Source organism: Panthera uncia (genome assembly GCF_023721935.1).
Source record: "Panthera uncia isolate 11264 chromosome B3 unlocalized genomic scaffold, Puncia_PCG_1.0 HiC_scaffold_2, whole genome shotgun sequence".
Taxonomy (NCBI): Eukaryota; Metazoa; Chordata; class Mammalia; order Carnivora; family Felidae; genus Panthera; species Panthera uncia.
In genome coordinates, this window is record NW_026057583.1 from 4435974 (window position 1) to 4452050 (window position 16077).

At 56.0% G+C, this 16077-nt stretch overlaps 1 protein-coding gene across 1 annotated transcript in view; it reads right to left on the bottom strand.

Annotated features, from left to right (window-relative positions):
- IL16 (interleukin 16) overlaps positions 1-15677 on the bottom strand; it is a 42516-nt gene extending 26839 nt beyond the window's left edge. The window contains exons 1-7 of the mRNA XM_049614342.1: positions 15541-15677; positions 14016-14126; positions 11375-11489; positions 5027-5100; positions 4080-4296; positions 3571-3688; positions 935-1067 (exon numbers count right to left, since the gene is read on the bottom strand). Coding sequence (XP_049470299.1) covers positions 935-1067; positions 3571-3688; positions 4080-4296; positions 5027-5100; positions 11375-11489; positions 14016-14126; positions 15541-15645 — 873 coding nt within the window. The 5' untranslated portion in view covers positions 15646-15677. The remainder of the gene's footprint in view (positions 1-934; positions 1068-3570; positions 3689-4079; positions 4297-5026; positions 5101-11374; positions 11490-14015; positions 14127-15540) is intronic.
- Between the last annotated feature and the right edge of the window lie 400 nt (positions 15678-16077).

The following is a 16077-nucleotide window of genomic DNA, read 5'->3' on the forward strand; positions in this document are numbered from 1 at the left end:
AAAAAAAAAAAAAAAAAAAAAAAAAAAAAGTTGGAAAAAAAAAAAAATCTCGCCTGCTTCCGATTCTGTGTCTCCCTCGCTCTCTGCCCCTCCCCGACTCACGCTCTGTCTCTCTCTCTCTCTCAAAAGTAAATAAACGTTAAGAAATTTAAAAAATAATAAAATAAAACCTGAACATCATTACACGAACAGCCACACACCCTCCCCTCGCTCCTCACCCCCCCCCCGAATGCCACCCACGCTCCTAAGCATCCCGTGTGACTCCCATGCCGTGCCGACCTGTACCCTTAGCCTCTCCACCTGCGCCCGCACCCCAGCCCCACGCTCCTTCCTTCCATGGCAGGTCCCTTCCTGACCCTGTAGCTCCATGGAACAACCTTCCTCAAATCCTCTGCCTGGAGACAACTAACTTTCGGTAATTCTTGCTTCATGAATTACCTACCTGCCTCCATGCAACCTTCCTTTCTGTCTCCCTCTGTTCCCAGAACACTTCCCGCCCTGTATTGTAATTATGTGTAGGTCATCGTCTCCAGCCAGACGCTGAGCCCCAGAGGGCGAGACCGTGGACTACGAACTTGTTCATCCCTGCATGCTGGGGTGCACAGCTCCCGACAGTCGCATAGTGAGCGGGTCCCTACTCGATGCACGGATGAATTGGTCCCTGGCCTCCACTCGCAGGGACCCTGGGTCTGTATTTTCCTGCCCGAGAGCTTGTAACCAGCTGTAAGAGCTTCCCTAAGCCAATGCCAGTTGCCTCTGGCGCCTAGGAGTCGGCCAGTGGACCCCCGCTGCGTTCACGCGTTATTACACTTGGAACAGGTTCTTGGGAATTCGGGTCCAAACCCAGAGGGCATCACCCGCGTGCATCCATTTCTTGTCCCAAGTACGGAAAGAGTGAGCCTGGGAGGAAGAAGACGTCCCGGTGGGGTGTTACCTGTGGGTCTGGATGCCGGCTGACGATGATGGGGACGGGCCCAGGACTGCAGTGACTCAGGATCGCGTAGACTTCATTGAGCGTCAGGCAGTGCACAGGGGAGTCATTGATTTCCACGATCTCGTCCCCACACCTGGGAGAGCATACACGGAAGCCGTCAGCGAGCCAACGCTCGTGGCGTTCGGACGCTCCCTTCCCTGACGCGCCACTCAGGGACTTCGCTCTCTGACGGGACCTAAAACTTACACCAATAAATAGAGCTCCTTAGCCACCCGACTGACATTCAGAGCAGGACGGACCGGGGCAGTGCACGCTCACTCCTCGCTGCGCGACCACAGCATGGGGGATGTTTCATACCCATTTTGTGGGTCAACGTGAAGAAAAGTTGGTCTGAACTTTCCTCTTCGTCTTCCCCATTAAAGTCTGTCTAACCGAGATGGGGGGTGTAGGTTAACCCGATTTAAGCGATTAACCAACGAACTGTGATATAAGCAATCACATCCTCTCCTCAGGCCTCGCTGTTCCCAGCTGTAGAATGGTTAGGAGGAAAGACGGATGCTTTGCGCTAACCGGTAAAGAAGATATAACCGGGCTGGGAGCAGTGGAAGCCCTTGCAAAAAGAAGGAAGGAGAGAAAGCATGGAGTTCATTCTCGTTGGAAGATGGGGATCGAGTTATGGAAAATTTAGATGGGTCCTGTCACCTACCCAGAAAAAAAGAAAAAACACAAGGGAGGTAGAAAAGATAGGGACGTATCCGTACTTGGAGGATTTGGGCAATCCAACCCCCTTGTCTCGGAGCTGGGGAAACCGAGGCACAGAGGGTGAAATATTCTCAATAAGACCTAGCTTAGAGTTTAAAAAAAAAAAAAAGGCTTTTTCTAGAAACAGCCATGTAGTAAATGTCTTAGGCTTTGCAGTTCACACTCTGTTGCAATGACTAAACTCTGATGATGTGGCGTGGAAACAGCAGATGTAGACGATGTGTCAACAAATGAGCGTGGCTGTGTTCCGATAAAACTTTCTTTAAAAAACCAAGCAGGTGACGGGCCCCAGGTTGCTGACCACTGGTCTGGCGGGTGATCAGCCCAGCGGGGATCGGAACGCAGGTCTCCAGGGCTGAGTTCGCCGTCCCTCCCGCTGTGGTCTGCTGTCTCCCGTCACAGTTCCGCTCAGCCGGTCCCCCTTCCCCTTTGCTAAGAAAGCACGCATTTTGGGGGCGCCTGGGTGGCTCAGTCGGTTGAGCATCCGACTTCGGCTCCGGTCATGACCTCACGGTTCATGGGTTCGAGCCCCGCGCCGGGCTCTGCGCTGACGGCTCGGAGCCTGGAGCCTGCTTCGGATTCTGAGTCTCCCTCTCTCTCTGCCCCTCCCCTGCTTGTGCTCTGTCTCTCTCTCAAAAATAAATAAACATTTTAAAAAATTAAAAAAAAAAAAAAAGAAAGTGCACATTTTCATTGATGTAACTGAAGACCACTGCAGAAGCTTCCAGAACAATCCCTACCCAGCTGCAGGTCTAGGGGGGAGGACTCTCTGTCTGAAGGGATTAGGGCTAAGGCCGTTGTGGTGACTGTGCAGTCATGTCCCAGGTGACATGGCAGCTCAGCAAACGGCTGTCGCCGTCCTGCGCGTGACAACAGCAAATCCGTCTCGAAGCTAAAGCACCATCGAGACAGCATCCCGAGCAGGCCTTGCCCTTACACAGACTGCAGTGGTGGGAAAACCTTCAAAACTATGACCAAACTCTCCGGAGTTAGCAAGCCCCGAACCCAGTGAGAGAAGGGACGCGCGAAGATGCGTGAACCGGAAATATGGTGACAGGTTAAACGGGGGTCAATGGCACCGAAACCCAACTCGCTTACTGGAAAGGAGATTCAGGCTCGGGCATCTCTTAGAAGTTATCTGCAGGGACGTAGGTCTGGAGCGTCCACAAGGATCTGGTTTATACCATCAAGAAACTGAGTTAACACTACTGATTTGCTTCGTAAGTGAGCGTCTTTCTCCATACAGGGTGCACAGGCAAACCTCCTCGGGGCTCCTATTTACGTCACCGTAAATCCTGTGCTACTTAGATCTGAATCAAGGTGTGTTCACTTCCTGTTTCCCATTTTGGACCGGCATTCCCTGAGATAATGCCTCTTCTTTTCTTTTTTCTTCTTTCTTTAAGGACAGGGCAAGGAGGAGAGCCAGAGAAAGAGGGAGAGAGGATCCCAAGCGGGCTCCGTGCCGTCAGCACAGAGCCCCACGTGGGGCTCGATCTCACCAACCGTGACCTGAGCTGAAATCAAGCGTCGCACGCTTCATCAGCCAAGCCCCCCAGGAGCCCCGACAATGCCTCTTGAACTGCAACGTGCACACGGATCCCTGAGGGTCTTGTGAAAAGGCGGGTTCCACCGTGGAAGGTCTGGAGAGGGGCCCGAGATGCTACATTGCTAGCAAACTTCCGAGGGATCTCGCTGCCACTGGTCCGGGGACCACAGCTGGAAGAACGAGGCTCTGAGCCACGCTTGGGTCATTCTAAATATCTCGTCTCCAAATTAACCTGCTGCCTTCTAAGGAATTCCTTCCCCCTGATGGAAATCAGGGCTGTTTGTTGTTGTTGTTGTTGTTGTTCTCAAACACAGAAATGAGGACATACCAGAGCCGTCCATCCAAGTGTGCCACAGACCCCGGAGAGAGCGTGTGAACGAAAATGCCGGAGATGCACTGGAAATAGGGCACACTGCACAGGCCGATGCCCAGACCGACGCCAGCCTCTGGAAGGCAGAGCAGGAGGGAGGGCAGGGGGCTCGGAACGGAGCGCGAAGGACCTCGGCTCCCCTGCCACGGTTAAGAACGACGGTGCTCAAGGAGGGGTCCCCGCCCCAGACCTCACGGCGTATTTCGCTGTGCCCGCAGCCCTGGCCCCGGTTCCCATGTGCGGTGTCGCCTTGTTGGGGTATGTTCTGCCCCTCGCCCCACAACCCCAGGCTGAGCATGGACGGTGAGTCCTGGGCTCCTGCAAACAGAGCTGCAGGCCTCGCTGCTCGGCGGTGGCTGCAGAATCTGCTTGTAGGCGACAGACACCCTGTCCCGTCTCGGAGAGGGGGGGGGGGGGGGGGGCCGGTGGCGGGAGACCCAGGCAGGAGGGCAGGGGCGCAATCCCACCTTTCTGCAGAGAGACCTCCACCATGACTCTGTAGTTGGGCTTGGCCGTGCTGGGGGGGGCGGCGGGGCTCCCCAAGCCGAAGGGCCCGCTGTCCTTGGTGGCACAGGTGCTGGAGCTCAGGGAGCGGCACAGCGGGGGCGACAGGTGGCTGCTCGGCGAGTGGGGTGCCGTCAGGCGCGTTCTCACGGTGAGGGTCAGGAGCCCCTTTTTGGCTTGCTGAAAGGAAGGGACCATGTGCCGCAGCGCTCAGCAGCTGTGTGAGCGTGCGTGTGCGTGGCGTGGAAGCGTGTGTGCATACGTGTACAGTCTATATCTACACGTATATACAGATACGAAACATCGTATACGGAACATACACACGTGCATACGTGCGCCAGATGGGATTGAACTGAACTGATTACCCAGAGACTTAAAGCATCTTTTAGTGACTGCCTTAAAACTTAAAACAGATTTGGGGCGCCTGGGGGGCTCGGTCGGTTGACCGTCTGACCTCGGCTCGGGTCACGATCTCACGGTCCGTGGGTTCGAGCCCCGCGTCGGGCTCTGTGCCGACGGCTCGGAGCCCGGAGCCTGCTTCGGATTCCGTGTCTCCCTCTCTCTCTGCCCCTCCCCCACTCACACTTTGTCTCACTCTGTTTCTCAAAAATAAATAAATGTAAAAAAAAAAATTTTTTTTAAACTCAAAACAGATTTACAAATGTATCGGCATAACTACGCTGAGTGTCTTCAAACAGTTCTATAAATCTTCAGCGATTGAGACACGCCCGCAGCAATTCTGATAACACTCTTATTTCCGGAGCTGGGTCTTTTTTCTCAACCCTGTGCCCAGATGAGCACCAGCGGGGCGCCCCATGAGAAAGACCCCACAGTTTGAGTCTGCGGGTTCGAATGGAGGAGGGGGCCCGAAACCCCGGGGTCTGGCCGTGTACCGACAAGGAGCGGTCACCTTGAACTTGCGCAGAGCATCCTGGTGTGTTAGTCCGGCCATCGATTCTCCGTTGAGCTCCAGAATTTCATCCCCTGTTGGGAGAGGGAGAAATCACAGTAGAGACGTGTATGGCCCATGGGGGCGGGCAGAGCCCTGGGGGAAGCCTTCCTCGCCCGGGACTCTCCCCCCGAAGGCAGGCGGGCCCCAGCTCTCTGAGGCCCCTCCAGGGTCCTCGGCTGGCACACAGGCCTGGCCTGACCCCGTCCGGCCTGCCCTCTGGCTTTGCCCGCCTCCCCCCTGCCTCCCTGACCCTCCCGCTAGGTGTTCCCACGGCTCATTTCCTGATGCAACACCGCCTGCCTTTCTCAGGATGTTGTCTGCCTTCAGGGCCCTTCTCCCACCTTGTTCACCTGCCTCGCTCAGTCTTGCGGTCCTGCCGGCTTAATTTCCCATGTGTCCTCACGGCACCTGTGTCCACCACTAACCATCACAGCTCGGCCCCGTGGGTGGATGGTGACCAGTGACCCAGGGAAGACTCTCCCCCCCCCGGCAGGTCGCTCCCCGGCCAGGGGATTTGTCTGATCAGACGGTGTGTCCCCAGGGCCAGTTCTGGGGAGGGGGGACCTGCCCGGTGCTCAGGAAACGTGAGAAGGAGGTGATGCTTCCAGAATGCAACATAGCCCCGTTTTGCAGAAGAGGAAAGTGAACCCAGAGCTGTCCCAAGCCACCCGGTGAAGAGAATTAGGAAGCTGGCCCTTTCACCACGAGCCGCTCCCTCACAAATATGCCTAATAGACCCATTTTTTTCTGTATCCTGAAGTCCATCTTTATGGGGACGGAAAACCAATGTCTCCCCTTTACTGAATGTGCTCAACAAACAGAGAGCGTTTGTTCTGCGTTCAGGGCTGCGCTGGGCGCGTCGGACGCCCTGCTCGTCACACAGCCGTGCGGTCTGGTCGTTAGTAGGTGCGTCTGCGGTCACCTCACTATGGTCCCCTCGCAGACAATCCAACCCTCTTCCCCGGTTGTTCGAAAGGTGGTTCTGCCTTTGCCTCTGAGAGTCGGAGGCTCCACTGCGATGCCCCCGGGTGCTTCCTCACCCTGAAATGTCGTGCCTTAAAATGATTCCGGAAAATTCTTAGCCACTGTCTCATTGCCCTTTCGCTCCCCTCTTTCACGCTGTTCTTTCTTTCTAGAACGAGTCTCCCCTGTGGGCCTTCTCGCCCGCCCTCCCTGTTTCTCTAACACTCCTATTCTTCTCCACGGCTCCGTGCAGCCCGCCGGACCACTTCCAGCTCCCGACTCCCCTTGCGGCTGTGCTGTGTCTGCTGTCGACACGTCCACCGAGTTGACAATTTCAATCACGTGCCTTTTGTACAAGTTGCTTTTTTCACCACGTCCCGTTCTTTCCTTGTTCTTCATATGCCCTCTTTTGCCTTTTCAAAGCTCTCTTTAATAAACACCGTGATTCTAAACAAATACAAATATTCTAATGCAAAGGGGTAGGTGTATTTACGGCATTATCTACAAGAGCCAGATTGTGGAAATGGCCCAGTGTCCACTGATAGATGAATGGATAAAGAAGATGTGGTGTATATACGATGGAATATTATTCAGCCATAAAAAAAAAAACACGAAATCTTGCCATTTGCAACTACCTGGATGGAGCTGGAGTGTATCATGCTAAGCGACATAAATCAATCGGAGAAAGACAGATACGGAACCATATGATTTCGCTCATGTGCGGAATTTAAGAAACAGAACAAAGAAAGAAAGAAAAAAAGAGACAGGCCAAGAAACAGACTCGTAACCGTAGAGAACACACTGCCGGTCACCAGAAGGGAGGGGGGTGGGGGCGGGAGAAACGGGAGACGGGGACCAAGGAGGACACTTGTCGTGACGAGCACAGGGTGACGTATAGAAGTGCTGAATCACGGTATTGCACACCTGAAACTAATATAACACTGTATGTTAAATGCACTGAAATTAAAATGAAAACTTAATTAAAAATTGCATAATACAAAACCATAGTAATCCTACAGTGTCTTTTAGACTGCTCTGTGATCTCAGGGTTTTGAGGGCTAGTACTCGGGTCGGTTATTCCTGCCAACGCTCATCAACAAGGGATATTTCCTAATGTCCTGTGTGCTCTTCGTGTCGAACTCCCTTTTCCGGGGGCCAGTGTTTCTCTGGGGTTTTCCAGAGAACCCCAAGAGGCAGTCCAGAGCTTTCACTGCTTCGGGACAAGTGTTAACATTAGGTTCTCGGCTTGGAGCGTCCTGCACTCAGGAGAGACTATAAATGTGGCCGGAACACTCCCACGCGACACGGGTCCTTCTTTTCCTGTGGGAGACGTCTTTTCCTCACACCCAAGAGCCACAGGCAAAGGTAGGTTTGCTCACTGCTTCCCTGGGGCCCGATGGCCTTCCAAGAGGGCAGCTCGTGAGGCTTCACATGGACCCACGGCCATGTCCCATGTGGGCAACTAAGTCCGGGTCCCTGGCCCTTCAGCCCTGTGGGCACCAGTTCCACGGGCCATCACACCCTCAACTCCTAAGACTGCCGTAGATTTAAAGTTTACATGTGCCACGTTACCCAGCATGTCCACGTGTCAAAAATCAAGGGCAGGAGTGGGCTGGGGACAGGATTCAAATCAGCGTCACCTGTGAGGTTGCCAGAATCAGACCAAAAATGAAAGAATCCGTCCTCGCACTTACGACAGTCCAAGTTGAGTGGAAACGGACAAGTTTTAAAAATAACTAAAATATAACTATTATGTCGGAAGGAAGAATACACAGAGGACGTATTTCAGAAGTGGTCATCCTTCCTCTCCTCCTCACGGGCAAGAGATTGAGTGATTGGTTACGGAGGGTGGAGCCTAAGTGATCGCTGGGTGTGCCATCGGTCACAGGCTAGGTGTGCAACGTAATGATTTGACAATGACATACATTACGAAATGTTCCGCAGGGTGAGTGGACTCACCCTCTGTCATCACCCAAGGTTATTACGATATCATCAACTACATTCCCTAAGCTGTACTTCCATCCCACGACTTCTTTCTTTTGTAACTGGAAGCGTGTCGTCTTCCCCATCACCTGATCCATCCGTCTGACCTAATCCCGCCCCTCTGACGGCCACCACTTTGTTCTCTCTGTGCTTACGAACCAGTTTCTATTTTTGTTGTTATTGTGAATCGCGTGGCATTTTGTCTGGCTTCTTTCACTTAGCATAACACCCTCTGGATGCATCCATGCTGTCACGAATGGCCAGATTTCATTCTTTTTGTGGCTGAGTAATAGCCCACTGTAGACGTACACCACACCTTTGTTATCCGTTCGTCTATCGATGGACGCTTGAGTTGCTCCCATAACTTGGCCGTTGTAAGTAATGCTGCAACACACAGGGTGCTTATATCTCTTTGAATCCGTGTTTTCATTTTCTTTGCGTAACTACTCAGAAGTAGAACCCCTGGATCACGGGGCACTTCTATTTTTAGTTTTTTGAGGAACCTCCGCACTGTTTCCCACAGCAGCTGCACCAGGTTGCCTCCGCAACCACGGTGCACGAGGGTTCCTTTCTCTCCACATCCTCACCAACACTTGTTTCTTGAGAAACGACCGTTCTCGGTGACATGAAGGGCTGAACTTCCCTCGTGAGCCCCAACAGAACTACTCTTTGGACAGTCCTGGTCCTTGTTGGGCCACATCTGGTGGGAAGTGATTAAACTAAATCTTACACAACCGTTTCTTTCGCAAGCAGAATACAAATAAAACATCATTAGCCTTGATCTGTGCTCCAAACTTTTGTCGCAGCTGGATGTACCCCCCATCCAATGGCAGATTCTAGAACTTTACTTTGAAGGAGTTACAAACGGTGATTTTGTTAATCATGAGAGGCTAGAATCAAGGACTGCGGTAGATGAGCTGAACGTCCTTCCCACTGAATTCTTATGATTGGTATTAACGAAAAGGGGAGGGGAGAAAAAGAAGCTTGACAGGGCAGGTTTGCATTCTGGAAAGAAAACAAGACACAGCACACTGTTTCCTGCCACCTCCACTCAACTCCCTCACTTTTTGTTTAAGTAACGAGAAGTCCAAAACATAACCAAACAAAATACAGTATATTCTCAAGATTCTGATGCCCCGTTTCTCCCTTTGTCTCATTGATCCCTTTTCTTTCCCCGCCTCTTGACTTAGCTACTCCCCGCTAGAGCCTGCCTCCGCTCTCCTCTCTTCACTCCCTCCTTCATCGGCCCTATAACTCAAGTGTTTTCCAAGGGTCCACAACCCCCAGTCTACACCCAGCCCTCCTCCCTCCCTGGGCTGGAGACGGTGACACCGCCTGCTGGACAGCGCCACCTGGTGGCCGCCCAGAGCCAAGCCTCTGCCTTGGAATTTTTCCTCCTCCGTATGTCCTGCCCCAGGTTAAGTTCACTAAGACCACGAACACTTTCTCAGACCCAGAGAGGCTGTCTCATCTGCACCTGCCTCCTCCCAGGAAGACAGGCTCAGGCAAGACCCTTAAGAGCTGGAGTCTGGCCCTTAGGACAGCCTCTCAAAGGGCTTCACAGCCTCTGGGCTCTTGCTGGCCCGTCTCATCCTGCCTTCTGCTTCCCGAATCACCTGAGAACCCTGGTCATAGCTGGTCCCTCCCAAATTATAAAAACCTTCAAAGGTTCCCCACTGCCTCCCCGATAAAGTCCGGAAGCGGAAGCGTGCATGAGGTTGGGGTCGGCAAACTTTTTCTATGAAGGGCCAGGTAGTAAATACCATAAGCTCGGCCGGCCGCGCGCCCTCTGCTCAACTAGGCAACGTCGCACAACTACGCAACACGGCTGTCGTGAACACAAAAGCAGCTTCAGACAACAGAATGAGCCGCGAGCATGGCTGGGTCCTCGTAGAGCTCGTCTCCGGACCCTGAAATTTGCATCTCATTCGGTTCTCTCTCGCCACAAAGACTTGCAGATTCCTCTGACTTTGCTCAGCCACTTAGAAATATGGGATCCACCCAAAAGATACAAAACTACAGAACCGAAGGGGCACACGCACGCCAGTGTTTACAGCAGCGCTATCAACAACAGCCAAATTATGGAGAGACCCCAAGTGTCCACCAACTGATGAACGGATAAAGAAGCTGTGGTCTGTTTACACAACGGAATATTACTCGGCCGTCAAAAAGAATGAAACCTTGCCACTTGCCACGATGTGGATGGAGCCAGAGAGGAGCATTACGCTAAGTGAAATCAATCGCTCAGAGAAAGACCAATGCCAATTGATCTCGCTCACGCGTGGAATTTCAGTAACAAAACAGATGAAAATACGGGAAGGGGGGAAGGAGAAGAGAGGGCAACAAACCGTAAGAGACTCCTGAAGACAGAGAACAAACAGGGCTGCTGGAGGGGGGTGAGGGGGGGACGGGACAGACAGGGGATGGGCATCGAGGAGGGCACCCGTTGGGATGAGCACCGGGTGTCGTGTGTAAGCGACGAATCACTGGGGTCTACTGCTGAAGCCAGCACGATACTGCACGTTAACTCAGTAGAATTTAACTTTAAAGAAAGAAAAGACATACGAGAACCAGTCTCTATTTGTGAGCAGGATGAAAATGGGCTGCGGGCCTGACGTCCCCAGAGTTTGCTATCCCTGCCCTAACCAAGGTGGGTCCTTAACCGTGGCTAGGCTCCCAGCACGACTCACAGAAACTGTCCTGACAGGGAGGGTGGGGACACCGAGGTCACCTCTCTTAAGCATCCCGCGGGCCCCCCCAGTGTCTGGCCTCGCCCGCCCCTGAATTTTGACCCCTAGTTGAAGTTTGGGAGTGTCCTCGGGCCAAGCCTGTTGGCCAATACTCCCAGCATGATGGAGGGGCCCTCAGGAGGCAGCTCTGACCCCCGGGGATGGCCAGGGGCCTGTCCCAGACGGGAGAGCAGGTGGGCCATGAGCTCCTCAGAGGAGGGATCATATCTGATCAGCCTGTTTCTGGAGCCGAGAACACAGCGGGCTTACAGAGGACGTTCATCAGACGCATTAGAAGCACAGGGCCTGTCGCCCCGTGACTGTGAGTCGGGAGGGCAGGAAAGAAGGGAGAGGGTGGCGGGGACAACAGCAATGGAGGGGGGGCCTTGGACAGGAAGGGAGGGGAGGCGGACACCTCGGCCTTCTGTCCCAGGCTGGCTACGGGACCTGGGCCGCGGGCAGACACACCCGGCACCGTGCCGGTCACGACGGAGCCGTCGGGGACGTGTGCCGCGGACCCCAGAATCCACGCCGGCCGAATTCCGCAGGCTGAAGACACAGGCTGCCCTGCGCTGTCTTCTGTGGGCCAGTGACCCCTCCGACGTCACCCGGCGAGAGACGAGAAACCTACCTTCTTGCAGCCGTCCGTCCGCTGCCGCCGCTCCCCCCGCAAAGATGGTTTTGACGTAAATTCCGATGGGGCCGTAAATGCTGTCCCTTCCCCCGACGATGCTGAAGCCCAGGCCCTGGGGGGAAGAAGAGGAGACTGGCATTAGGGACGCTCCAGGCCGAGCGCCTGCCCCAACCCCCAACCCCCAACCCTCAACACAGGACCCGGGGAGGAGAAAGGCGCCCTTGGTGTCAGACGCCTCGGGACCTCACAGGGGAATGGGGAAAGCCATGACCTCCAGGCCGGACTGGACCGTGTGGGCCTGGGCTCTCACACAGAGTCGTGTCCCGACACAGAACTTGTGCCGTGGCCAGAGAATCCCAGACGGGGCCGAGCCCTGGGTCTGCCCGTCTGGCTGGCGGCTCGGGGCACATCACCTCCCGTCTCCGAGCCCTCACTTAGCCCCTTGTAAGATAATGCTCATAACCTCACTCACAGGATTGTGTTAGAAAATCCAGTGAGGGGCGCCCGGGGGGCTCCGTCGGTTGAGCGTCCGACTCCGGCTCGGGTCACGATCTCGCGGCGCGTGGGTTCGAGCCCCGCGTCGGGCTCTGTGCCGACGGCTCGGAGCCTGGGGCCTGCTTCCCATTCTGTGTCTCCCTCTCTCTCTGCCCCGCCCCCGCTCGCGTTCTGTCTCTCTCTTTCTCAAAAGTAAACAGACACTTTAAAAATCTAAAAAAAAAAAAAAAAAGAAGGAGGAGGAGGCCTGGGGGGTCAAGAAGTGTTGGGTCACTGTCCGAGTTCCACGGCCAAAGAACCAGGCACCCCCGGGGAAGTCCTGGGGCTTCCCAAGCCCTCAGTGTCCTCAGCCAGAAAACGGAGATGCTAACAGGGCTTTCGTGAGCATCAGAGGAGACATTGCTTGCAAAGCCCTCGGCCCAGCGCCTGGCCTTGTGGTAGCTGCCTTCTTGCCTGATTCGATTTTGACTCTTCCCCAAGCACTTAGGGATCCTTCTGGCTCTGCCTCGTCCTCCTCCTGAACTACCCCCCCCCCCGACCCCCCTCCAGGTTGCCACCCAGGACACGCGGCCTTCCTTCGGTGGCTGGGTCGTGCGGGTGGATGGTGGGAGGCCCGCCCGGCCTCTGAAAACCCACCGCCCTGCCCTGCACGCGGGTCTCCCGCACCGAGTGGCCCGCCTCGCTCGGTCCCCGGGCCCCTGCGGCCCGGCTCAGTCCGCCCAGAGACAGGGAACGTGGATTTAGTGAATGTGCCTCTTACAGACACCGAGATACGTTAAACCGTCTTCGGTGCTCTTTGGGCTCTTCCGGGCAGGGCCGACAATTGAAAAGCCACCGAAATCCGGGCAGGGGTGCAGGGTGGAAAGCACTGTGATTTACTAGCCAGAAAGTCGGGCCGTTAGGAGAGAAGTCAGCACCGGAGAGGATTTCTCCTTTGTAGGGAGAGGACCGGTCGGGTCAGCATCTTGTGCTTCTGTCTTACTCACCGGTCTGCTGTGCTCCCGGGAGCAGGAGGGGGTGAGAGCCAGGGAGGAAAGACCCAGTGTGAGGAGACCCCCCTCCTCTGACCAGAGCGGAAGTAGCAACAGCCCTTTCCCCCCAGGCCACGTGCCAAAGTTATATTAGGTGGGTTTGAAAAAAAAAAAAACAAAAACAAAATCAAAAACGAACCATCTGATTTACTTGGGCTCGTCTGGGAACTCTGCAGCAACTGCCCGCGTCTATTCCGGAATGTTCTGGAAGCAACGCAAAAGACATTCGGGATGCCCCCACCCCCCCCCACCTCTGCCTCGTCCCTCCCTTCAGGATTTCTCAGTTGTGGGGCAGAAATCGGCATGAATATATCCACCTGGGGGACACACGTGGCCTGGACGTGTCCTCCCCAAACTTCAAAGACGGCAGCCGTCGGGAGGTGAGCAAGTCGGACTGGTGGTGCCCTCGGGATGGATGAGGGGCCCTTATAAAGGAGACCCAGAGGGCTCCCTCGGCCCCCCGCCATGTGCCCTGTGCAGACACAGAGAGAAGACCCCGTCCACGAACCAGGAAGCCGGTCCCCCACACACAGCAAATCTGCGGGCACCTGCATCTTGGACTCTCCAGCCTCCGTAACCACGAGAATGTGCTACTTAAGCCACCTCGTCTGGGTTTTTATGACAGAGGCCTGAACCGACAAAGACACGACGTCAATGATTTGAATTTAACCGTCAGGTAAAACGAACTTCTAAATTGTTTTTGGTGTTTACTTATTTTTGAGAGAGAGAGAGAGTGATCACAAGTGGGCAGGGGCAGAGACAAGGAGGCGCAGAATCGGAAGCAGGCTCCAGGCTCCGAGCTGTCAGCACAGAGCCCGACGCGGGGCTCGAACCCCTGAACAATGGGATCATGACCTGAGCCGAGGTCCGACGCTCGACCGACTGAGCCACCCTAGAACTAACTTCTAAAAACATCACCCCAAAACCAAGTTGGCGAGTAGTTGCCCTGCGGTGGCCCACACGGGGTCCCCCCCAACCCCCCACGGGTTCATCTCGACTCTCACACCCGCAGCCAGAACCCCCATCCCTATCTGCCTCCTTCCCTGGACGGGACGGCTCATCAGGAGCCGGTGTCCATCCGGCAGCTTCTGTTGGCAATGGCCCTCGCTCACCTTGGCCTGGCCCTTCATCAGCACGATGTTGGAGATGACGGAAGCCTGGAGGCCCCCCGAGGGCTGTGCCAGCTGAGCTGTGCTGAGCGACCGGGTGGGTCTCGAGCTGCCCTGTGGGAAGGAAGGGGGTGGGGAGGCGTGAGCCGGGGGAACAGCAGCACCCACCTCAGGGGGCAGGGGGGACCCCAACCCTCTCTCCGGGGGGCCCACGGCACCAGCCCCGAACTTGGTCGACGAGGCACGGTGGGAGTCTGGGGGGGCGGGGGGCTGCCTTCAGTGGTCCGGGGCTTTCAGCCTTCTCCCTGCAGCTGGAAGCTATGGAAGGCTTGTCCACACAGCAGGTGCAGACCACACAACAGACCACAGCGGCCGAGAACGACACGTCCTAGAACCAGGGTCTCCAAGAATGCCCTCTCCAGACTGTGTCCAATTCAAGACACACGTACCGAGCACCCCCCTTGGGCCCGGCATGGGGTGGTGGGCAAGGAACCTGAAGATTTTAAAATGCGGGGCATAAATCCCCGGGGAGGCAGACAAGCGACTTGCATAAGAGAAGCTGAGTGTGCCAAGGAGACGTGCACCCCGCGTGCCTCGGGAAGTCTCCCCCGCCCCCCATGGTAGGGAGGATATACAGCCCGGACCATCCATCAGACTCTGGGGCCCCGCCGCCTGGGTTCCTTTCCTGGCTGGTGACCTTGAGGAAGTGACTCAACCACTCTGTGCCTGTTGCCTCTTCTGTAAAATCACCTGAGCCGTCAAGGTGCTGCGGACAGAGGCGCCGGGTGGTCCTGGGGGCAGCCTGAGTCCCTGCCGTGCAGGGCCCGGGGCTCGGGGACACAGCAGGAGGGGACGGACACTGCTGGGCTCCCGGCCCGCACCCCGCGCCCGACGTGGGAAGGACGCGCGGTGTGGGGCCCACGGGGCTTGGCTCGAATTCCGCCTGGTCCCTTAGCTTCTGAGACGTGTGAACTCAGGCAGCCCCTCGCCTTGGCCAGCCGCCAAGTTTCGTCGGCGTAAAACGGGGCCGACGCTACCTTGGTTTCTAAGCCTGTCTTATGAATTAGAGGCACAGGGTGCAAGGCAGGTCCCGACACCACGGGGCTAAGAGCGCGGGTGTTGGCGTCCTGGAGGTCTGACCCTGAGCCCCCGGGCTGCCTGCCCTGGTCGATGCCCCCTGGCACGCGTGCCCTAACCTGTCCCGGGATGGCTCCTCACCCACCCCCTGGAGCCCCGGTGCGGAGGGAGTAAAGGGTCCACAGAAGGCCTCAGCTTCCGCTCACGTGGATCGTCAGCTCCCAGCAGCACAGACGGGCAGTGGCCCCAAGGGCCGGCTCGCGGGGCGCTCCGCGGTCACCGTTCCCGGTGAGGGTCTTTCTGTGCCCGGAGCTGCCCGCTCCCACCAGCCAGCCCCTCTCCTCGGTAGTGCCGGGACAGGGACAGGACCCCACCGGCTGGCCTCCGCAGCCACGGCCAAGCCCGGGCCCCTCCCGCGTCCCCTTCCCCGGCTCCCTCCCTTGGTTCTTACCGCAGACTTTCCCGCTGGGCAGTCCAGCTGCTGAGAGAGGGACTTCCGGCTGCCACACAGGGGATAAGGCTGCCTGTCCGTGCAGGCCGCAGAGCTCTTTATCATGCGAAAGTCGATCTCCCCTGTGCAATAGGGATTAACACCTAAACCCCGGGGAGGAGGAAAGGAAGAAGCCGTCTGTGCTCTCGAAGCACAAAGGTCAGCGGAGAACACCCTTGGGTCCACCCCAAAGCCTTGGCCTCCCCAGCCCCACCGGCAGGGCGGCCCCAAGGCCCTTCTCGATCCCCCTGTGAGTTCAGATCAGCATGGACGCAGGCCCCGAGGTCGGGACAGAGCGGGTTCCCGGAAGCACGGGCTGGTCTGAAAATGACTAGTGGGCGTGCTCCAGCCACAAGGACATCGACGAAGGTCAGCATCTCAAGTCGATGGGGAGGTGGGGGGTGCTGAACGCAGTCAGACATACAGCCATCGATTGAGTTCGTTGACAATGCGGTGACGAGAGCCAATGCAAAAGCCAAAATAACTTTTGATAACATG